Genomic DNA, 18,342 nt, shown 5'->3' with positions numbered 1-18,342 from the left:
AGGTAAGGTACTAGGATTTCGTGGGGCGCACACTGGGGTGGGGCGCACACTGGTGAAACACGTTAAACAAAGGGCAAGTAATGAAATCGAAAGTATGTGCATCGTTCACTCCGGTCGTGATACAGTACTGAGTGTTCCCAAGTGGCCCCTCTTCTCATTACTACTTCGTGCACTACTTAACCTTCGTGTCGAATCCCTTGTACCGCTTCTGGAAATCCAATATGTTACCTAGCTCTTTCTATATTTCCAACCCCCGATCTCTCATGAGATGTTGTACCCCATGGCCCTTAAAATCGCCTTCCCCTCTTCCACATCATCCGGTTCCCAAACCCGCAACCCATACGACTCCAAGAAATCTTTGAAGCTAGGAAACCCCTGAGCCTTGGCTGCCTTGTAGGTAGTTGTGATTTTTGATTTGTCGGGTTCAGAAGACATGTTGCTGGCCTGTCATGTGTATCTTGAAATGTATCTTGAAGTAGGAATAGTTGTGTGAGATGGTCGAGATCGGCATGTAGATAAGACTTTTAATTTGAGGACGGCGAGAAGTGTGGAACAGTAGGAAGAGGCTTCGGGGGGACAACTGCGTTTTATGTCCGGCAAGACGTGTCGAAGCGGGGGATTATGAAGAAGCGGGGCGCGGGGAGAGCGGCATGTGATCACGCGTATGGACGCGTCCCCTATTCATATTGCTTTGCACTTGGATACCTTGATCCATTAATCGTTGCGAGGAAAAATCGTTGATGACAACATGCTCGTCTCAGAACCCGAGTACGAGTCCAACGACTCCCAACATGGCACTTGCCAACCATCCGACTTCGTTTCTCTTGTTATCAGCAGCCATAGCTGTACTGGAAGTAGTGCTCAGTCTACTAGTAGTGATCGCTCCCGGACGTGCAACATCGGTGATGCTTGCCTCGAAGCCCGTCTTCGGCAGAGTAACGGTAGTAGGCACAGCGCTTACTGTAGCGGTGACAGCGACCCCGCTTGAACTGATGGTGACTAGAGTACTTCCAGCAGCATTTGTGGTGATGGCAACCAACGTCTGGTCGGAACTAGGTCCGATGGTGGTGGAGACACCAGGCGTTAGCGCTATTATCGCTGAGCCGAGCGTGATAGAGTTGGGAATGGCTCCTGGTGTAGAGCCTGTGGCACTTGGCATGCTTGGTCCCGGCGTGATGCTATTTCTGTCTGTTTGCAGCACGGTATCAACGGCAGAATCGCCAGTAGAATCGACGGTGGAGCCTTCGCCCGAATCGCCTGTTCCACGCGACAAGGATGGCGCTGGCTGCGCGTCAAGCCCTGTAGGTTGCGCATCAGGCCGTGGAGGTTGTCCATCAGGCCGTGGAGATTGCGCGTCAGATTGAGTTGGTTGCGCAATAGATTGGGTTTGGCCGAGCCGCGAGACTATCTCTGACAGCAGACTGTTCTGTGATGTCTGTGGTGTCTGTTGTGCCTGTTGTGCCTGTTGTGCGTCTGACAGGACAACCCTAGACGGGTCATCCCCTACGGGACTACCCGCATGTTCTTTCTGTGTAGTAGCGGACGGACCAGATGTATCTTGCGTCACTATGTTGGCTCCCGCCTGGTTCTCCTCTAATTCAAGGCCACCCGCTGCCGAGCTGGGTGTAGCAGTAGGCTCAACACGAGCCACGGTATTCGTCCCACCACGAACTACAGTATTTGTCTCAATATTGATAACCGTTGGGACACTCGAAGTGCGAACGACATCAGTCGGAGTGGTTGGGCCAACGATGGTCCTACCAACGTCGGCGTCGTCAAAGCCTGTGGCCGTTGGAAGCTCTGGTCTTTCCCGTCCGCCACAAGCCCTTGGATTGGCCAAACACTCGTCTGGTATGCTGTTAAGATCATCCGATGGCGTTTCCAAAGCGCCCTCGCTGGTTTGGCCAATGGGTATGGTAGCCGTAGCATTTACGGGAGTATCGATTTCTGGCAAAAGTAAGTCTTGACCATCGTATCCCGTGGCGAGCAGTGACATACGTGGGAAAGCTAGGACAGCACGGGCGAGGACTACAAGAGTCAGGAGTTCAGACGGTACAAACATCAACATGGTGGCGCGCTACGTATCTGTGTACGACAGCTTGCGGTGGGTGCTGGCCAAGTATTGAGAAGCAAAGGACGAGGCCTCTCGCGCTCTGAATTGCCCCAACCCCTTTCCCTCAGCCATGGTCTGAAAACGTTGAAGTTTGTCAATCATGCCGCAGACAATGCCTCATCCTAGCTAGCCTGAGAGCGATGAATGGCGCGCGATCACATGCCAAGGGCCATGGGACATTGGCACGCCGGCGCGCACGCCCATCACCATCCATCTCCACACCGCGAACTGCACATTCTGACACCATCTTACACTCTGAGTTCCCTAACCTGTCCATTGGTGTAGTATACAGTATGTAATCCCCACATCTGAACAAATCCAATGCGATACTCGACTAGACAGTCGAGATCTTGCATGACACAGCAGATTGCTGAGCTGGACGCCTGAAAATCCAATTTACCAGGGGGCAATATCGTATCTCGAGAGATAGCATCGCGCATTGCCCCTCACACAAGAATCGAAGCATGCACCGGCCCTTCTAGAAAGGCTTACGGGTCTTTGATGGTTCTGTCAGGGCCACCGTTGGAGCCTAAAAGATACGAAGCACAAGCAAGAGAACGGAGAGCTGGGTCAAGCGGTAGGCACGGACGCGATGTCCACCATGCGAACGCCCTAGCGCTGCGTTTTCTTGAACATAACATGACTAGGTCAAAGCGCTATCGTTAGGGCTGAAAGCACCAACCGCGATAGCCTGGAGCCGCCATTGAATGCCTGGGTGTGGCGTTGGAAGACCGCCCCAAGGTATCAAACAACGTCCCTCCAGGCAACCAGTACGACCTAAGAATTCAGGTGACCAATATCATCAAACTTGAGTCAGACCACAGATGCTTGTCGCAGGCCTCTCTGAAGACCTTGAGAATATCTGGCACACTTGGCAGTTTGCATTGCGAAATGGCGCACCCAAAAAGCACCAGAGCATAGCCTCTCTGGAGTTTCGCCTGATACCACACTCCATCTCGTACCTCCATTCTCTGGGCACAGGAGGGTCATAGTGTCTGGTCAGCCTGAACGAACCAATTGTCAGCCAGAAGCACCCCCGACTTGAATGGAAATCTAGCAGATTCCATGATGATTGAAACATTACAAGCTACGATGAGCCAGCCGCCTGAAAGCAAGGAAATTCAGTAAATTTTACGAACACACAGGAGAAAAGTGTGCAGTTTTGCAGGCAACTGCCCGAGTATCGGCCGTTGCCGTCATGTTCTCTTAGTTTGTTCACAGCGACCGGCCTGCGACCATCGAGTTTCCGGCCCCCACACTTGCAAAGGACCACAGCCCCATTGCCGCGACCGCAACTTTGTTTGCACCAACCCCTCACATGTTCACTGCGGAAGGGTTTCATGAGTGTGCAAATAGCTAAGAGGCAACTGTTAAGCCTCAATAGTTTGGCGGTGAGATCATTATCGGTAAGCCATAGTTCATGCAAAAGGGCGTTCAAGAGGAGGCGCAGCCAACCATAGTGTGCTATCACCTGCATCAGCCACACTGGCGAGCCACAAAAAAGAGGCGGTGCTAGTTCATTGTCCACGGGTTGTGTGGGTCCATGCTGGCCAGGTATGATGTCGTTCAGTGTGTAGGCAGTTGAGACATGCGGTCGGATGGTATATAGAGGATGTGACTATACGACTGTGTCCTTCACCCTCTTCTTACTGGCACAACTATAAGTATCCTCGACGCAGCTGTAGTTGCAGACACGACTTTCTCAGAACAACTTCAATACCACCACCTCTTCAAGTCAATTACCATCTGATCTCAGAAGTACTAAGGCAGCCTTACAAGGCAACCACGATGTCTTACCTGCACTTCTCTCACACTCATGCGCGCGAGCGCACTCCTGAGAAGGAGCCTTACACTGGGCGCCCTCTTTTGCGCCGCAATACCTACAAACGAGACCCCAGCATCACGCTCTCGGATCTCGACGACGGCCATGATGACTACCCATACCCCGCCAACCACAAGTCCAACAAGATCTCCAGCGCCCTGACGGTCCGCGATCGACCTTCTCAGCTGGAACGCTACAACATCTTGTCAAACGACACACGTAACAACGAAGACGACGAGAGACTATACAGCTACGACAGGCACCGCACATACCGGTACTCGGACCGTCGCCATCATAGCGATGACGAAGACGCAGAAGACCGTGCTCTTCGACTCAGGATCAGTGCTACCTTGGATCGACCCAGCACATCCTATCACCACTCTCACGGGTCTCACCTCTGGCCTAGCGAGACGCTTCACCGCAGTGACAGATGGATTGATGAGGCCTGGGAGACCCGTGAGCGGTCTCTGTCTCGGGAGCGCACTAGGGTCCGGCGAAACAGCTTCTGGGGAGGCTTTGAAGAGAAGGAGACGGAGACGCAAGATGAACGATGGAGCAGGTACCACCGAGTTAGCGATACGAAGACGGAGGAGATTCGCCCGCTGAGTGGATGGCGTCGCCGCCGGATTGTTGGAGGGAACTAAGGTTGGTGATATGAATCAGGGATGTTTCCTATTGGGAGTATAAAGGAGTCTTCAGGTTAAGTGTTCTTGACTTTCGGCTAGTTTTGACTTTCGATCGGTTTTGGCTTTCGACTGTTTTTGACTTTCGTCTGCTTTCATAGGCACCGGATTTCCTTAAGACGCTCGTTTCCAACAGTAAGGGTGGGGATATACAATGGTTTTTGTGCTGTGTTTGAGATTATTTCCTACTTTGTATAGATAGTTTTCGTTTGTAATTAGATACCCAGAACAATATGAATTAGTATAAGAGAATTCAGGTTTTACTTAGTGACGATGGTTTGAAGATGCGGGGGTCAATGATAAGATCAGACGAGGGGCGCGCACGGGCCTGACGACGCATTGTTTGGTTTGGCGCTTGTCGTGTTTACATGCATCGACACTCCCGTCCCGAACCACGACAACCACACTCCAAATATCACAACCACACCATGGCGCAATCAGACGCCCAAGATAATATTGCCGACGGCCTCATCGCCAATGGCTCATTCAAGGCCCCCGCACAATCACCAAAGAAATCAGGGTTGTCGCCCAAAAAGACTGCGCGCAAGACGCGTAGCAAGAGTATTGGTCCTGGTGGCCTGGAAGAGTTGGAGGCACCACCCCTGAAAGAGGCTGCGGGAAACAGGAGAAAGGTATTTCGAGTGTATGCGACTAGGAATGTATAAGTTACTGACTGTTTAGTCTGCCTTTATCCCCGCAGTCAAGTCAATTCTTGCCTCTAATGGCGAGGATGAGAAGAAGCGGCGCGAAGCCCGTCGCAAGTCTTTGGGTAAGATTGGTAGTCTTAAAACTGTAACAGTTACGATGTTAATTACTCTTAGCAAGGAGACGCGTCTCGTTTGCCCCAGAAGCCACTTTACATACGTGGGATGTAGTCGAGTACATGCGCGATGCGACCACTTCCTCCGCCTCATCAGAGGCCACCCGAAGAGCCTCGAACGTCTCCCAGGCATCCACACCCGCATCGCCTGCCCCTCCTTCAGACCCCGCCGAGCCGCCTTCTACACCACCAGAGCAGGCCGAAGAGCCTGAGCCTGAGCCCGGTTCTTCGCCTGCGAACCAGCGATCGCAACACCAGAAGAAAAACCGCAGAAGTTCTGGAATACCGCCCATGAACTTCAACAACCCAGATGACGCCTATTCTTCAAGCCCTCTGAGTGGAGACAACGCGTCACCTGGCGGCGACAACGGCAGCAGTGATTCCGAGAGTGACGACGATTTGACAGCGAACCTGGGCGCTTCCCCAGACACAGAAGACTCTTCACAGAGCAGCGCTCGCTTAGACGCTGCACTCCGTGAGGCTGCGAACCAGGCAACTACTCAAAGACTGGACTTGGACGATGAAGACGAAGACGAAGATGAGAACGGAGATATGACCATGGACATTGCACAAGACGAAATTACTTCCGCTTTCAAACCATGGGCGAAGAAGAGCTTTGTCACCGAATACGACAAGGAAAACGCTAGCCCTGCCTTCTCACCAGCACGTACGGTGGTCGAGGATGACGATATGAGCATGGATATCACACGCGCAGTGGGCCGCATTATTCCCCATGACCAGCAGCAACAACAGAAGGAGCAGGAGCAGCAGGAGCAGCAAGAGCAGGAGCAAGAGCAGGAGCAGCAACCCGAAAATGCAAGCTCAGACATGGATGAAGACATGACCATGGACCTGACTATGCCACTGGGGAGCATTCGGGCCATGGCAGCCAACGCGCCCGCAAATAGGAGAAAGAGTCTTAAGAGGAGAATATCCATGCTGGAAGCGTCACAAGGAAGCCCTGCGAAGCGCCCTGCGGACCGACGAGCCAGCCTCCGACAACGTCTACCATCTCAAGAGAACGTATCTGAGGACGCTACTATGGATCTTACAATGGCAATCGGGGGTATCGTAAGAGGACCAGTGCCTGTATCTACTAGAGGTGATAGCATTGAGACTCCAGTTGAAGATGCAACCATGGACTTTACACTAGCTATGGGTAGTATCAAGAAAAACCAATCCCCCGCACAGATTGAGGAGGACGTCCAGGATGAGGAGGTCGAGGACGAGGACCTCTCCATGGAGTTCACCAAGATTGTTGGACCTGGTATCAAGCGATCCATACTAGCATCAGCAACCCCAGAGAAGTCTGCCGATGCCACACCCACTCCAGCTGGCAAGACACCGACTCCGCAAAAATTGTCATCCAAAAAATCACCCGGACGCAGAAGGAGCTCAATTCTCAGGTCAGAGGCAGAGGCTGCTCCTGAGGTATTGAAAGACATTACTCCCAGCACCTCAGGAGATGTGGTTTACCCAACTCTGGATCCAGGCACTCCTGAAATTGTCAGACAGAAGGATATCGAAGAAATCGAGCCTTCTCCGTTCGTGCGCCGTACTCCTTTGAGTGCTTCGAAGGAGAAAGGATCTGTAGCAACGCCTACCAGCCAAAAGAAAACGGATACACCCAAAGCGATTCCCGACGATCCGCTGGCTGCCCCTATCCTGAACCGACGCCGTTCCTCATTATCTGCCGTACAGTTCAGTCCTCTAGGTGCACCACGCGAGGAGCCTGTTTTGAAGAGCACTTCACTACTGAGCAACAGCATTAAGCTGTTGTTCACGCCACGAAAGCAGTCACTGATGTCACCGGTGAAGCGTGGTATGACACCAAAGAAGGCCCAGACTCCCCAAAAGCAGCCAACGCCCAAGCAGAAGACCCCAACGCCTAAAAAGGTCACACCACGGAAAAGTATGAGTCCTAAGAAACGTGTCGTCTTCGGTGAGCAAGAGCAAGAGCAAGAAGGGGCTGAAGTAGAGGAAGGTGTTGCAGAAGACTTCTCCGAGGTCGAGCGCATCTCGCTTCAGGACTTCCTGGATATGACCAAAATTCGCTTCATGGACCTTAGTACGACCAAGAGACGGCATACGGCTGCTCCCTCTGCTTTTCATGACGTCGAAGTAGAGGAGAAGGAAGAGTCATTGGACCGTTTCGTGGTTGCCGGTGCATGTACATTGCCTGAGTACGAACTGTATCAACACGCATGCCACGAGATGAAGAAGTACATCTCAGATGGCCGCCACTTTGTCCGCACCATGGAGGCCAATGTCTTGGAGGAGAACCCACTACTCTTTAGTGAATATCTCACTGCTCCTCCGGACCAGCGTGCCGTCATGGACAACCAATTCAAGAATCTCAAGACCAATGCCCGCCTCGAAGCACGTGGAGAGTGGTATACTTGGAGAAGCACTCTCCTGCAGGATCTTAAGACTGGTCTTCTTCATACTATGGATGGCTTCAAACGCGATGAGTCTACACTGATCAACCAGGAGCAATTGCTTGATGTTGTCCTACCGCCTTTGGTAGAGAAGAAGGAGCTTCTGTCCACTGAGTGCAAGCAGTTACAGCAGCGCCACGATGAACTGAACAGTTGCGACCGGGAGGAGCTTGAGCAAACAAGAGAGAAGCTCACTGCTACAGATGCTGAGCTGGAAGAGAAGAAGCGGTTGTTGGCTCAGCTCCAGAAGGAGCTCGCTGACAAGGAAGCGCGCATTGAGGCAGCCAAGAGCCGCAAGGTCGAATGCATTGAGGAGATCAAGGCTGCAGAACGCATGCGAGAAGAGTGCCGTGGCTGGTCAACGAGTGAAGTCAGCAATCTCAAAGGTATGTCAGATCCATCTATCAATGATGATATTCCACTAACAGCAACACAGCTAAAGTCGCTGCTCTGGAACAAGCTCATGGCTGGAGTATTACCTCTGCTTCATCCACAAGCATCACCATGACTCACTTGAACGACTTGGAACTGTATTTTGTGCCATCTGCCTTTGCTACAGGCTCCAACACACCAAACGGGTCCATCTCACTCGCGTACATTGGAGACTCGGCAACACCCCATCCCCGTCCCCTGACTACCAGCAAGCGCTTCTTCCTCCAGTTGATCCGCGCTCACCTTCACGGCATCCCGCAATCACAGACACGCATTTCGTCTCTTCTCCATCTTGTCAAGAATAGCTGGGCTACTGCGCTTGCAGTTGCCGAGGGTGTTCGCTGGCTAGAGCACAGCTACATCACAGAAGAGTGCATCCTGTCTGATGAACGCATGGCAATCGCTGCCAACATGCTGCTTCCCACTCTCCAAACCAAGGTCAAGGCTACCTTTGAACTTGGAGTCAATCTCGGCAAAGAGGGTGTGGAGACTGAGGTTAGCATGGCAGCAGAAGTCGTCTATGGAGAGAAGTATGGCGAAGAAAAGATGGGTGCTTTCTTGAAAGACTTTTGCGGTAATGAAATTAAGAACAAAGAGGGTATGTCGGTCTGGGCAGATGCTATGTTGGATCTTGCTGCTAGGCTTAAGAAGACTGGAAGGAAGGGCGAGAGGAAGTAACTTTGAGAAGACCATTTATGACTAAGCTTGATGAGGAACGATGGCGTTTTAGGTTCTGAGACTTTGTTGGGAGGCTAAAGATACCAATTGCATATATTTTATTCTTCTTCTTCAAGATTGGAGTTTTTTGTACATACTTTTGAGCTTGTGATACTGCTGGATGTGCATACCATCTGCTATTGGCTTCGTACCTGCGGAGACGGTGATGGTGTCGTATATGCTGTATGACAAGGAGGGTTTTTCTCTACTGGGGTTTGTAAGTACAATCTCCAGCAGCGACGGGTTTAATTCTTCTAGAGTTTCCTTTGGGGGCTTGGTTGGGACAGTGTTTGCCTTGCTTGGCAGCTGAAGATTTACACAAGGCAAAAGCGTAGTCTCCTGTAGCGGGTGAAGTTAGAGGATCAGCTGGAACACTACGATACTCAGAGCGGTTCAGATGTATGGGTGGACACTGTTACAGCTTTGCCTCGCCAATCGGCTTTTGAAAAGGGTCGGAAAAGGGGTGGTTGGCCGAGTATACAATTCCTCAGGCTCAAGCACGTGAGCGATGGAATTATATCTAAATTCTCCTCCTCTTTCGCCTAATCTTCTCCATTCTTGCTTCTTCGTTTGCTTGGGAGGTTGTTAAAATTTCCGCTGCAATCAAACTAAATTCCTGCTATTGTAGTGGAATCTCGTCGACCCAATTCAGCAAATAAATCGTCTGACTTACCAAGGCTATGCCGGGGGGGGGGTGCATGACTTGATTTGTTCGGATGGGATATGCCAGTGCACACAAAATCACGAGTAAAAGTACACAAGGTGCTCCTGAAACAAAAAAATAACAACAACAATTAGTTCTCGATAATGCCGAGGTGGTTCGAGCAGGGCAAGATCGGTGTGTTGAGAGTGAGATGTGCATTTTCGTTGAATGTTGCCGCGCGGGAGCCTGGCTGAGGCGTAAGTGTGCTGATGAGATGGGGATGTGATTGGTTACTATGCATCGTCTTCTTGAGTAGAAGTAAGATGGGCAAGCCAGAGCTTGAGTAGAATGGGTGGCCTAATCAGTCAACATCTTATCTCTTGGCTATTATGTGCGTTGTCAGATACCTTGGCTGGAGCTTGAACACTTCGCGATAGTGTTTTGAGTCTCTCACTATTCAAGCGGGTTTATGAATCGGCTTTTGATTTAGTTCATTATTTCTCCTGTAGATATAAATGTATTGCTTGGTCATCAGTTCGTCCCTGTAATACTATTCTAGGTCATGACGTCAAGTCTGAAGCCTCGGCCCCTAGTCCATAACGTGTGGAGAAACCTGACAGCTCTATGGTCAAATATGTGTGATGTATATGACGGCTAGGGCATTGGCGTTTACCGAAAGCCCGTCGGGTATCCCCACTCCAGCTTCACGTGTTCGTCGGGGTTCCGAGATTATCACGGGTTTAACGGACATAATGTTAAGTACGTACCAATGTCAGCACCCTCGATAACGTCTTGAAAGATATTGATTACGACAAGTGTGCTATCTATGAAGCACTATGATTCATTATGACTCCTATGAGTATAATACTGACGCTCGATAAGGGGGATGGACGAGAACCGGAGGACGTTTCTCGCCATCGAAACGTAAACTTTACCTTGCTGACATTTCATTCTTTCTGCTTAACAAGACGGCCAGGCTGTATAGGTTGCGTCCTCGCTTATCCTGCATATCACCTCAGCCGCCATGTTTTAGAAGCGATCGCCGGCACATTAGCGGCCATTTGTCAGCGGAATGTGGCTTGCAGTTGCCCACGAAAACAACCGTTGACTTACAAATATCGGAGACTTTTTCTTCCAAGGCTTCGGACCAAAATCAAGTAAATGTCTGCGATTGGATCATGTGAGGTAAACCTACTGTGTGTTTTGGGAAGGGCGTTTAGTGTGCTCCTGCAACGATGTTGAGGCTGGAAGAGGAAACACAGCAAAGTTCTGTAGTAACTTAGGTTTGCGTTTTCCACAACCCCTTTTTCTTTTTGTGCAATCAGCGAGCGCCAGCAATTAAGGGCGTTGTCTGACTGCTTTTGTAGGCGCACTAGGGGCGGCCAGCCTCGCTTGCAGAACGGTCAGAATTGTAGGTGTAGGTAGCACATTGGGCTCACATGCTTTTCGAGACACTGATACACGCTTCGTGCACACCCTCTATTCGCTTCATATCCTCAATTCGTCCGGCACTCTGCTTGCTGTAAGATGTGTGGTTGCTTTTCCCCATGTCACTTTATGTCCGCTTACTCCGTTGCCTCCGCTGGCTCCACTGTGACACTTGGTTTCAAGCACTATCAGAAAGTTATCCGTCGAATCAACTGGCGTCAGACGACACGGCTAAGAGATATACAACTACGTTTGCCTAATGTCAGCCCTTTGCCAAGTGCTCAAGTCCCGGAATGTAAGATGCGCCCCATCGGAGGTTGTCGCCTAACTGGGTGTCACGGGAGAAATCTACGACACACATGGGATTTACTTCGTTTTTGCTACGCTTGACCGGTCCGGAAAGTTCTGTGCATGTCTGCTCCCCAGCCGTGTTTTCGTGTCACGCAAGAATCTGACACCCTCGCGTGGCTGGCCCTGCAGACGATGAAGTAAAGATAGAAACTACAATGAAGTATAAAGGGTCAAGGGGGGAACTTGGTTTGATACCACAGCACTTTCCAACTTCTCATCTAACAGACGCGCCTTCTCTGCGAGATAAGCGTTACCCCTTTTGAGAGGCTGAACCACAACGTTCCACTCAACCTTATCAGCCTTCACAAAAGATCTTTCTGTTAGCATTCAACACGTCCTGTATACCCGTGGCACCATATCACCGCAGCCATGTCGTCCTACTTGTTCAAGCACTCTAGTGTGGGAACATTATTGCACTATGCCAAACACCGCAAGTTCGACTACACCCGCAAGCCACCCAAACCATTATCCCCATCTTCGTCAACAGACGACCTCCCCTTTCCAAAAGAAGAAGTACCCATAGAGGGCGCTATTGGCGCGGAGCTCAAGCAGCATCAAACCACACTTGTAGACTGGAGTGGCCCAGACGACCCCAGCAACCCCCAGAACTGGCCTCGGAGTCACAAAATCCTCGTGACGGTCATACTCTGCGTCTACACTTTCGCCGTCTATGTTGGATCTTCGATATACACTTCCTCACAGCAAGCTGTGATGGATATATTTGACGTCAGTCATGTTGCAGCCTCGCTAGGTATCGCACTGTACGTGCTCGGCTACGGTATCGGGTGTCTGCTATTCTCCCCACTGTCCGAGGTTCCAGCTATCGGCAGGAACCCTCCATATGCCATATCGGGATTCTTGTTCGTTATCCTGTGTATACCCACTTCCTTAGTGGACAACTTCGCCGGGTTGATGGTGCTGCGATTCCTTCTGGGTTTCATGGCATCGCCCTGCCTCGCTACTGCGGGTGCGTCGCTCGCAGATGTCTGGACAATGGCCGAGTTCCCGTTCGCCGTCGCCCTCTGGGCCATGGTCGCCACATTGGGTCCTGCCCTGGGCCCAACACTGTCTTCCTACGCCGTCAAGGATTTGGGATGGCGCTTCTCGAGCTGGGAGCTGCTCATCATCTCAGGACCAGTATATCTCGTGTTGCTTCTTGTTCTACCAGAGAGCTCTGGACCCACTATCCTCTACTACAAGGCTAAGCGTATGCGCGAGGAGACAGGAAACCAGGAGCTTATGTCTGACTCGGAACGCAAGCAGAAGAACATGAAGGTCAGCAGTTTGCTATTTGATGCTCTCGTCAAGCCCTGGGAAATCAACGTTCTGGACCCGGCCATCTTGTTCACGACGGTATACATGGGCTTGTGTTATGGTATCTACTACTCATTCTTTGAGGTAAGCACTTCATCAATCTCGTCGCTAAGCGCACTCACTAACATGTTCCAGTCTCTTCCCTTGGTCTACGTCCCCATGTATAACTTCAATGCCGAGACAACTGGCCTCATCTTCCTTTCAATTCTTCCAGGCTGTGGACTCGCATTCACTGTCCACGTCTTGTACCTCAAGTACCGAGTCTTCCCCCGTTTGATGACCGGTACATTTGGCGAGCTTGAAAACCACCTGTGGCCTGGTTTAATTGCCAGCCCTATCATCGCGATTGGACTGTTCATGTTTGCATGGGCATCTCGACCCTCTGTCCATTGGATTGTACCTACGATCGGTCTCGGTCTGACCGTCTTTGGAATCTACTTCATCGCTCAGAGTGTCTTGCTCTACATCCCGAACATCTACCCGCGTTATGCAGCCAGTATCTTCAGCGCAAACAGTCTGAGCAGAAGCGCGTTCGCTTTTGCCGCCATTCTATTTGCACGACCCATGTTCGAGGGCATTGGAATCGATGGAGGAGTGAGCTTGTTGGCAGGGTGCATGGTAATCTGCTCTGTTGGCATTTTCCTCTTGTACAAGTTCGGTAAGAAGCTGCGAGAGCGCAGCCGATTCGCCGTCGCATAGGCTTAGCAACTCTACGATTTATGAATTATTTTACGAGAAGAGGAGACTATGAGGAGGAAATTGATACCAAAGGATGCTAGACGGATTTAATACATAGATGTAATAGTCGAATCTCCCTTCAAGAAATGTCATTTCATCATCAAGCAAGTTGATTCCCATTTGCACAATGTAGATGAAGATGTGAACCGACTCTTGTTATAGCCATGGTGGCGACTTCTCCGACGAATGTCTACACGTATGGTAAGCTTTGTAAGATGGAAGATCAGGGTTTAAACATGGATAGGACGATCGAAGCTTATCGCTTGTGATCGGCCCGGATGAGGATCGACGAACAACGCCAGGGGATGCCGAACTGTGGGTTTAAGCGCACAGGCACATGGCCCGCATCGAGGTATTGCCGGTTACTACTACCAGAACTCTTTTGAGTCAGGCGACGATCAGCAATTGTGTCTACACGACTTGGGTAGGCTGTCCTAGTTACGCGCCTGACACAACTACAAGGCATTGTGAAAAGCCCATGGCTACTCAGGCCACCAACATTCCGCCCCCCATTTCAGGGACACTTGGCGTGCAGATGAGTCGCGCTCTCCAGCACAGTCGATGGCTTGAAATAGATCCTGCAGGGTCGGCAGCATTACCTGGTGGGTGCGGTTGATTGTCCACAACCTCGTCCTGATCGTAGTCACTAACACGGTAAGTAGATTGCCTTTTTATGAATCTTCCGCAAAAACTCGTGATGTATAGTAAGGCCCGCTGCACTAACCTTATCCTGCCGGTGAAGGAGAACGCAATCAAAAGCGCCAGTTGTCCGACATCCACTCGATGAAAGCAACAACAACCCGCGACTAGACGAGCCTCGGCCAGGCGCATGTGTTCCGGCCGTTGGGAGTGAAGAAAGCCAAGGCGGCAATGAAAGAATCTGTTCCCAAGGGCTATACGGCAGTGTCAGGGCCAGACCTGCCTTTCCGCAAGAGGAATGGTTTGGCGCCGGGTGCCCCTGACTTGTGATCGCTTGTGCTGTAGCCGACGCCTCCTAGATCACATCCAACATCAAATCACTCGGACTCCTTCCTGCATTCGGATATATCCACCCACTCCAAATATGCTGCCATGAGGCGTAGCCTTTAGGCAGCCACTGCGGGCCCATTCTTTTTTCCTCCGCGATGCACATCCATCAGGCCTCTGCAGCGTGTCTAATCGACTCTCTAATTCGGCATGAAGATGAGGGCACAGTACTCGTCGTAATATCATCAAAAAAAACCCACCGTTAAATGCGGGATGACACCTTTCCGGTGCCTGGACTAAGTATCAACGCCACTTCCGGGACTCTGGACCGACTATCCTGTCGTGGCGTCTCCTCTCTCTTCCCTTTGTTGACACTCAAAGAGCCATACTGCTTTAGCCGAGATTGAAGTTTCCCATGGCCGGAAGCGGCCTGTCCACCGGTCGTCAGTCTAAAGTAAGACATCATATGTCAGGGCTCCTAGAAGCAACCCATTCTCAAATTTAGCGCTCGCCTAGGTGCACAACTTCTTGGACGCCGTACCTGACTTCAGACTCGAAGCAGTTAGGTCCAAGGCCTCCGCACCAATGGAAGCGCAAATCTACAGCCATCTTTCTGTTCCTGCAGCTTCATGAGATTTGCCGTCCCATCCTGCACAATGGCATGGTTGCCTGCTGCTAAACGGCGCTGGTCAGTGACTAGCCACTCATGCAGGTACCACGCCATGAGGCCCTGAGGCCAAAGGTAGATATAGTGTAATCTCCCATTTCTACTTTTCTCATCGCGAGTCGCTCTGTTTTTCCAGTTCGCCCTCAAGTCGCTCTCTTTCGAGTCTCGATCCTAATTGCAGCATTTTTGCTTGCGTCCCTTCTTTGAGTTCGCTCATCACAATCTTTACTGGCCTTTGGCCGTCCTATCATTTCCATCACGTGTTGTTGTTCATACTGTTCATACTGTAATTATGGTCGCCTCAATCTTCTCACGCGTTGCTTTTGCAACTGGACTTCTTGCCTCCACTGCTTCGGCCGCTTACGATGCCTCCTCCAAGTCAAATGTCGCTGTTTACTGGGGACAGGGAAGCAACCAGATGTCGTTGCTCGAAGTCTGCTTGGATCCTAACGTAGACATTGTCAACATTGGCTGTAAGTAGTCCTGGATAAGATAGACATAGCGGGTCCTCAGTCAAGCTGAGGACGTGCCAATGTCTGATCGAACCAGTATAACTACCAATAGAACACTACTAATACAATCATCCCAATAGTCATCAACAAGTTCCCTACGAAGCGAGGCGAATATCCTGGATCAAACCACGCCAATGCCTGTGGTGACGCAACTTACCTTGACCCGACTACCAACAAGCCCAGCAAGCTACTCAGCTCATGCCCTGGCGTTGGTGAGGCCATCAATGCTTGTAAGAGGAGAGGCAAGAAGGTCATGCTCTCGCTCGGTGGTGGCTGGCCAACAGACTACTACCTCCCAACACCAGATGTTGCAAATTGGTTTGCTGAGTTTTTGCTCGGAGCTTATGGCCCTCCTACCGCCGAGTGGAAAGCTGCAGGCAAGCCCCGTCCCTTCGGCGATGCCTATGTTGATGGTTTCGATCTCGACCTCGAAGCCGCAGAGTGGGATGTACCGTCCAAGGACATGCTCTACCTGAACTACGATGTCTTCGGCAAGTACATCAAGGCACACTCCAAAATGCTTCTCTCCGGTGCTCCCCAGTGCGTTGTCCCTGATGCTAGGATTTTCCTTGCTCTCAAGGAGGTTCCTTTCGATTTCCTATTCACTCAGTTCTACAACACCTGGAGCTGCTCTGCTGCCAAGGCCGTACAAGACATGAAGAACAAGGCAGAGAGCACCTTCACCTTTAACACCTGGATTTCTTGGCTCAAGGCAAACTCCAAGAACCCAGACATCAAGCTCTACCTTGGATTGGCTGCTGGTCCAGATGGTCTTCCTACACACAAGGACCACTACCTCACCCCTGAGGATGCCAATATGCTTGTTCAGTCCCTTCAAGGCGAAAGCTTGTTTGGTGGTGTTATGCTTTGGGAGGCGACCGTCTCTAAGAACAACCCGACTTATGGCCAGTCCTACGGTACCTGGATGAAGTACGCTGTTGAGGGTACTTTCAAAGACAAGTACCACCCTGTTGTATCTTCTAGCTCTGTGGTCTCTTCTACAATCACACCTTCCAGCACTCCTGCCTCCAGCACTCCCGCATTCAGCACCCCAGCTTCAAGCACTCCGGTTCCCAGCATCTCAACTTCCACCTATCCTGCCTCCAGCATCTCGGCTTCCACCTATCCTGCCTCCAGTGTCTCTGCTTCTAGCATTCCGGGCTCGAGTGTTACTGCTTCTAGCATTCCAGGCTCTAGTGTCACTGCTTCCAGCATTCCGGGCTCGAGTGTCACTGCTTCCAGCATTCCGGGCTCGAGTGTCACTGCTTCCAGCATTCCTGCATCTAGCACCCCCGCTTCCAGCAGCGCTACTATGGTCAGCTCCAGCTCTATTGAAATTCCCAGCAGCACCCCAGTTGAGCTTTCTTCTATTGCTACCATCTCCCCCTCCGCTTCCAGCAGTAGCATCTCCGTTGGACCATCATCTGTCCCCACCGTCTCAGCACCCGAGAGCACCAGCAGCTCTGTCGTTATTCCTTCAGGTAGCGAGACCTCAACTTCCTGCAGCACTTCAAGCGGCGCCTATCCCACTGGTGTGAACTCTAGCTATGGCGTCTATCCTACTGAGTCAGCAGTGTACCCAACTGAGACATACTCTGCCAGTAAGGGTGCCGAGTACCCAGCCGAGAGCTCCAAGGGCTACGGAGAATACCCAGCTGCGTCCAGCACTGGTTATGACAGCACGCCTTCTGTCACCGAGAAGCCTGAGCAATCCGAGTACCCGACTGTTCCCACCGGCTCTACCACCAGTGTCGTTACCAGTAAGTTCAAGGTAGCATTTAACCCTAAGAAAACATACTAACTTCCCGAAGCCACCTACGTCGATGTTTGCCCCACTGGTCTCACCACTGTCACCACGACGTACGTTGCGACTGTTTGCACCAAGTGCGCGAAGCCCACCGGCACCGCCGATGTTCCTGAGGGATGGACCACGAGCGTATACACTGCCAGCACCTTGACTGTGACAATCACCAAGCCCATTGCCACCGTCACTGCTGTGCCTGAGTACCCATCCTCCGCTCCTTCGGTCGTGTACCCTGCGGAGTACCCTGCTTCCCCCATTTCTTCTGGAAAGCCTGCATATCCAGTCGTGCCTGAGGCTTCCAAGGCTGCGTACCCTGTCGTCCCTGAAGCCTCCAAGGTCGCGTACCCTACCATCCCTGAAGTCTCCAAGGCCGCTGAATACCCCACTGTTCCTGAAGTCTCCAAGGTTGCTGAGTACCCTGTGGCTCCTGCATCTTCTGCGGCTCCTGAGTACCCAGCTCACTCTGTGCCTTCTGTGCCCTCCGCCGCTCAGCCCGCCTCTTCGCCTGCTGCCGAGTACCCCTCGTATCCTGTTGGCACTGGCTACCCCAAGAAGCCCGTGGAGCATGAGGCTGTCAGCAGCACGCACGTGACTCTCAGCAAGGTTGCCGTTCCTACTTACATTCCTGCACCTTACCCATCGGCTGGTGTTCCTTACATCCCTGCCGGCCCTGCTAAGAACGCTACCAGCGAGTATGTCCCCATGCCCACTGGTACCGGCAAGCCCGTCACACCTCTCCCATCTATGCCACCGCAGTTTGAGGGCGCTGCTAGCCGCGCTAGTGTCGGCTTCATGATGTTTGTTGGTGCTGTCGGTGCTGTTCTTGCCATGTAAATTCTTTGAATAAGAGAGTTATGCATGGTGGTGAAGTGTGTTGTAGTTACTTTGATTCTC

The 18,342-nt window shown here is 51.5% G+C and overlaps 6 protein-coding genes across 6 annotated transcripts; 5 read left to right on the top strand and 1 right to left on the bottom strand.

Annotated features, from left to right (window-relative positions):
- Window positions 1-261: 261 nt before the first annotated feature.
- COCCADRAFT_92627 (uncharacterized protein) lies at window positions 262-435 on the bottom strand (the record flags this gene model as incomplete). Its single annotated transcript, XM_007712796.1, has 1 exon — window positions 262-435. One exon carries the CDS (start codon window positions 433-435, stop codon window positions 262-264), a length of 174 nt encoding a protein of 57 aa, XP_007710986.1.
- A 2,839-nt stretch (window positions 436-3,274) lies between these two features.
- COCCADRAFT_92626 (uncharacterized protein) lies at window positions 3,275-3,457 on the top strand (the record flags this gene model as incomplete). The annotated part of the gene is made up of 1 exon (XM_007712795.1): window positions 3,275-3,457. A coding segment is annotated over one exon (183 nt), but the record flags the coding sequence as incomplete, so codon positions are not given.
- A 444-nt stretch (window positions 3,458-3,901) lies between these two features.
- COCCADRAFT_25213 (uncharacterized protein) lies at window positions 3,902-4,579 on the top strand (the record flags this gene model as incomplete). Its single annotated transcript, XM_007712757.1, has 1 exon — window positions 3,902-4,579. The coding sequence occupies one exon, from the start codon at window positions 3,902-3,904 to the stop codon at window positions 4,577-4,579; it is 678 nt and encodes a 225-aa protein (XP_007710947.1).
- A 467-nt stretch (window positions 4,580-5,046) lies between these two features.
- On the top strand, window positions 5,047-8,986 carry COCCADRAFT_92644 (uncharacterized protein; the record flags this gene model as incomplete). The annotated part of the gene is made up of 4 exons (XM_007712794.1): window positions 5,047-5,250; window positions 5,300-5,387; window positions 5,440-8,262; window positions 8,313-8,986. 4 exons carry the CDS (start codon window positions 5,047-5,049, stop codon window positions 8,984-8,986), a joined length of 3,789 nt encoding a protein of 1,262 aa, XP_007710984.1.
- Window positions 8,987-11,816: 2,830 nt separating this feature from the next.
- COCCADRAFT_92762 (uncharacterized protein) lies at window positions 11,817-13,460 on the top strand (the record flags this gene model as incomplete). The annotated part of the gene is made up of 2 exons (XM_007712793.1): window positions 11,817-12,845; window positions 12,897-13,460. The coding sequence occupies 2 exons, from the start codon at window positions 11,817-11,819 to the stop codon at window positions 13,458-13,460; spliced, it is 1,593 nt and encodes a 530-aa protein (XP_007710983.1).
- Window positions 13,461-15,424: 1,964 nt separating this feature from the next.
- Window positions 15,425-18,282, top strand: COCCADRAFT_92672 (glycoside hydrolase family 18 protein; the record flags this gene model as incomplete). The annotated part of the gene is made up of 3 exons (XM_007712792.1): window positions 15,425-15,605; window positions 15,725-17,404; window positions 17,456-18,282. 3 exons carry the CDS (start codon window positions 15,425-15,427, stop codon window positions 18,280-18,282), a joined length of 2,688 nt encoding a protein of 895 aa, XP_007710982.1.
- Between the last annotated feature and the right edge of the window lie 60 nt (window positions 18,283-18,342).

This window comes from Bipolaris zeicola (genome assembly GCF_000523435.1).
Source record: "Bipolaris zeicola 26-R-13 unplaced genomic scaffold scaffold_49, whole genome shotgun sequence".
NCBI classification, from domain to species: domain Eukaryota; kingdom Fungi; phylum Ascomycota; class Dothideomycetes; order Pleosporales; family Pleosporaceae; genus Bipolaris; species Bipolaris zeicola.
This window is presented reverse-complemented; position numbering and strand designations above follow the sequence as displayed.